The sequence below is a fragment of the Berghia stephanieae genome, chromosome 1 (genome assembly GCF_034508935.2).
Source record: "Berghia stephanieae isolate SIO BIC M18660-M18661 chromosome 1, UCSD_Bste_1.3, whole genome shotgun sequence".
Classification (NCBI taxonomy): domain Eukaryota; kingdom Metazoa; phylum Mollusca; class Gastropoda; order Nudibranchia; family Aeolidiidae; genus Berghia; species Berghia stephanieae.
Window position 1 is genome coordinate 21,170,308 of NC_088360.1, and position 2,500 is coordinate 21,172,807.

At 46.2% G+C, this 2,500-nt stretch overlaps 2 protein-coding genes across 2 annotated transcripts in view; both read left to right on the forward strand.

Annotated features, from left to right (window-relative positions):
* Positions 1-1,652: 1,652 nt before the first annotated feature.
* LOC144970256 (uncharacterized) overlaps positions 1,653-2,500 on the forward strand; it is a gene marked incomplete at its 5' end in the record, with an annotated part of 1,447 nt that continues 599 nt past the window's right edge. The window contains 1 exon segment of the mRNA XM_078909710.1: positions 1,653-2,500. This exon segment is cut by the window's right edge and continues 599 nt beyond it. Within this exon segment, the coding sequence (XP_078765836.1) occupies positions 1,767-2,078 (312 nt within the window). The 3' untranslated portion in view covers positions 2,079-2,500.
* LOC144963863 (uncharacterized) overlaps positions 2,319-2,500 on the forward strand; it is a 16,113-nt gene continuing 15,931 nt past the window's right edge. The window contains exon 1 of the mRNA XM_078897838.1: positions 2,319-2,500. This exon is cut by the window's right edge and continues 599 nt beyond it. Within this exon, the coding sequence (XP_078753964.1) occupies positions 2,319-2,500 (182 nt within the window).

The window sequence follows — 2,500 nt, forward strand, 5'->3', positions numbered from 1 at the left end:
GTCAATAACTTCGCCTACCAGCCGACCGTTACAGTCAATAACTTCCCTACTAGCGTGGGTTACGATCAATAACTTCCCCAACTAGCGACCCTCACCGTCAATGATTCCCTACTAGCGACCGTTACCGTCAATAATTCCCTACTAGCGACCGCTACGGCCCATAACTTCCCCTACTAGCGACCGTTACGGTCAATAACTTCCCTACTAGCGACCTTTACCGTCAATAACTTCCCTACTAGCGACCGTTACAGTCAATAACTTCCCCTAACAGCGACCGTTACAGTCAATAACTTCCCCTAACAGCGACCGTTACAGTCAATAACTTCCCCTAACAGTGACCGTTATAGTCAATAACTTCCCTAACAGCGACCGTTACAGTCAATAACTTCCCTAACAGCGACCTTTTACAGTCAATAACTTCCCTACTAGCGACCGTTACAGTCAATAACTTCCCCTACTAGCGATCGTTACAAATAACTTCCCCTAACAGCGACCGTTACCGTCAATAACTTCCCTACTAGCGACCGTTACCGTCAATAACTTCCCCTACTAGCTGACCGTTACCGTCAATAACTTCCCCTACTAGCGACCGTTACCGTCAATAACTTCGCCTACCAGCCGACCGTTACCGTCAATAACTTCGCCTACCAGCCGACCGTTACAGTCAATAACTTCGCCTACCAGCCGACCGTTACAGTCAATAACTTCCCTACTAGCGACCGTTACGATCAATAACTTCCCCAACTAGCTACCGTCACCGTCAATAATTCCCTACCAGCGACCGTTACCGTCAATAATTCCCTACTAGCGACCGCTACGGTCCATAACTTCCCTACTAGCGACCTTTACCGTCAATAACGTCCCTCCTAGCGACCGTTACCGTCAATAACTTCCCTACTAGCGACCGTTACCGTCAATAACTTCCCCTACTAGCGACCGTTACGTTCAATATCTTCCCCTACCAGCTGATCGTTACCGTCAATAACTTCCCTCCTAGCGACCGTTACGATCAATAACTTCCCCAACTTGCGACCGTTACCGTCAATAATTCCTACTAGCGACCGTTACCGTCAATAATTCCCTACTAGCGACCGCTACGGTCCATAACTTCCCCTACTAGCGACCGTTACGGTCAATAACTTCCCTACTAGCGACCTTTACCATCAATAACTTCCCCTACCAGCGACCGTTACCGTCAATAACTTCGCCTACTAGCTGACCGTTATGGTCAATAACTTCCCCTACCAGCTGACCGTTACCGTCAATAACTTCCCAACCAGCTGACCGTTACCGTCAATAACTTCCCTACTAGCCGGCAAACAAATTATTGGAAACAAAGGAAACAGACTCTCCACTTTTTACGTTTTCAAAGAAGAAGAAAAGAAGAAAAAGAAGGAGGAGGAGGAAGAGGAGGAGTAGATGAGGAGTAGGATGAGGAGGAAGAGGAGAAGATGGAGGAGAGGATGATGAGGCTGATGATGAGGCTGATGATGATGATGATGATGATGATGAATGATGATGATGATGATGATGATGATGATGATGATGATGATGATGATGATGATGATGATGATGATAATGATCAAATTGCAGATGTTTTGAGTATCGCACCTATTGGCATAGCATCACTGTTTTACTTGCTCTGTCCTCAGGTGTCCAGCAATGATAACGACGTCGATGACGACATTGACGGGTCAAAGGTTGCCAATCACGATAGCTCATCGGTCTACACAAACCTTGACAGCATTCTACGAGAACAGGGAGTCATGGATACATATGACACGTCATCGATCCAGGAGAACGAAGAAGCCGACGTCATGGAGGACGATCGCTTTAGAGATATGGCCAGAAACATCACGGAAAAACTTCTGAGGGAAGGCGCAACAACGACAAGCACCACCAATCAGAAGGACTGTATAGCAAAATTGATTTACTCCCGTCGAGATTTGAATGTCTACGAACGGAGTCCCAGCAGGCGTAAGGACACGAGTTTTAAATATGCAGGAAAGGAACAATCAAGACTCATGGAAACAAGCTTGAGCAATATCACCCTGGATATCTCAACATGCATCAATTAGCCAACCTGACATCTCAGAATTCTGTTGGTCAATGTAATGTTGACAATCCAAATCAGCTGCAGATGTTGTTTAAGCATTATGCACAACAGCATCACGCCACATCGCATCACCACCACCATCACCATTATCATCACCTTCATCATCATTACCACCACCATCATCATCACAACCAGAACGAGCACCAAACTATCAGTCGATTAAATACGACCTCAACCAACGGTACGGTAGTACACCAGGGCCATGTCCACACCAGCAAACCTCGAGACATCCTCCCAACTCATTACTACAAAAAACGTGGACCAAAGACAATTGGCGCTACGACGAATTAGTCTACAAGACGCTAATGGAACAGATGTAACAAAATCACACCCACTTTTAGATAGCCCCAGCCATCAGACACCTGTCGTATCTACTAACACAAA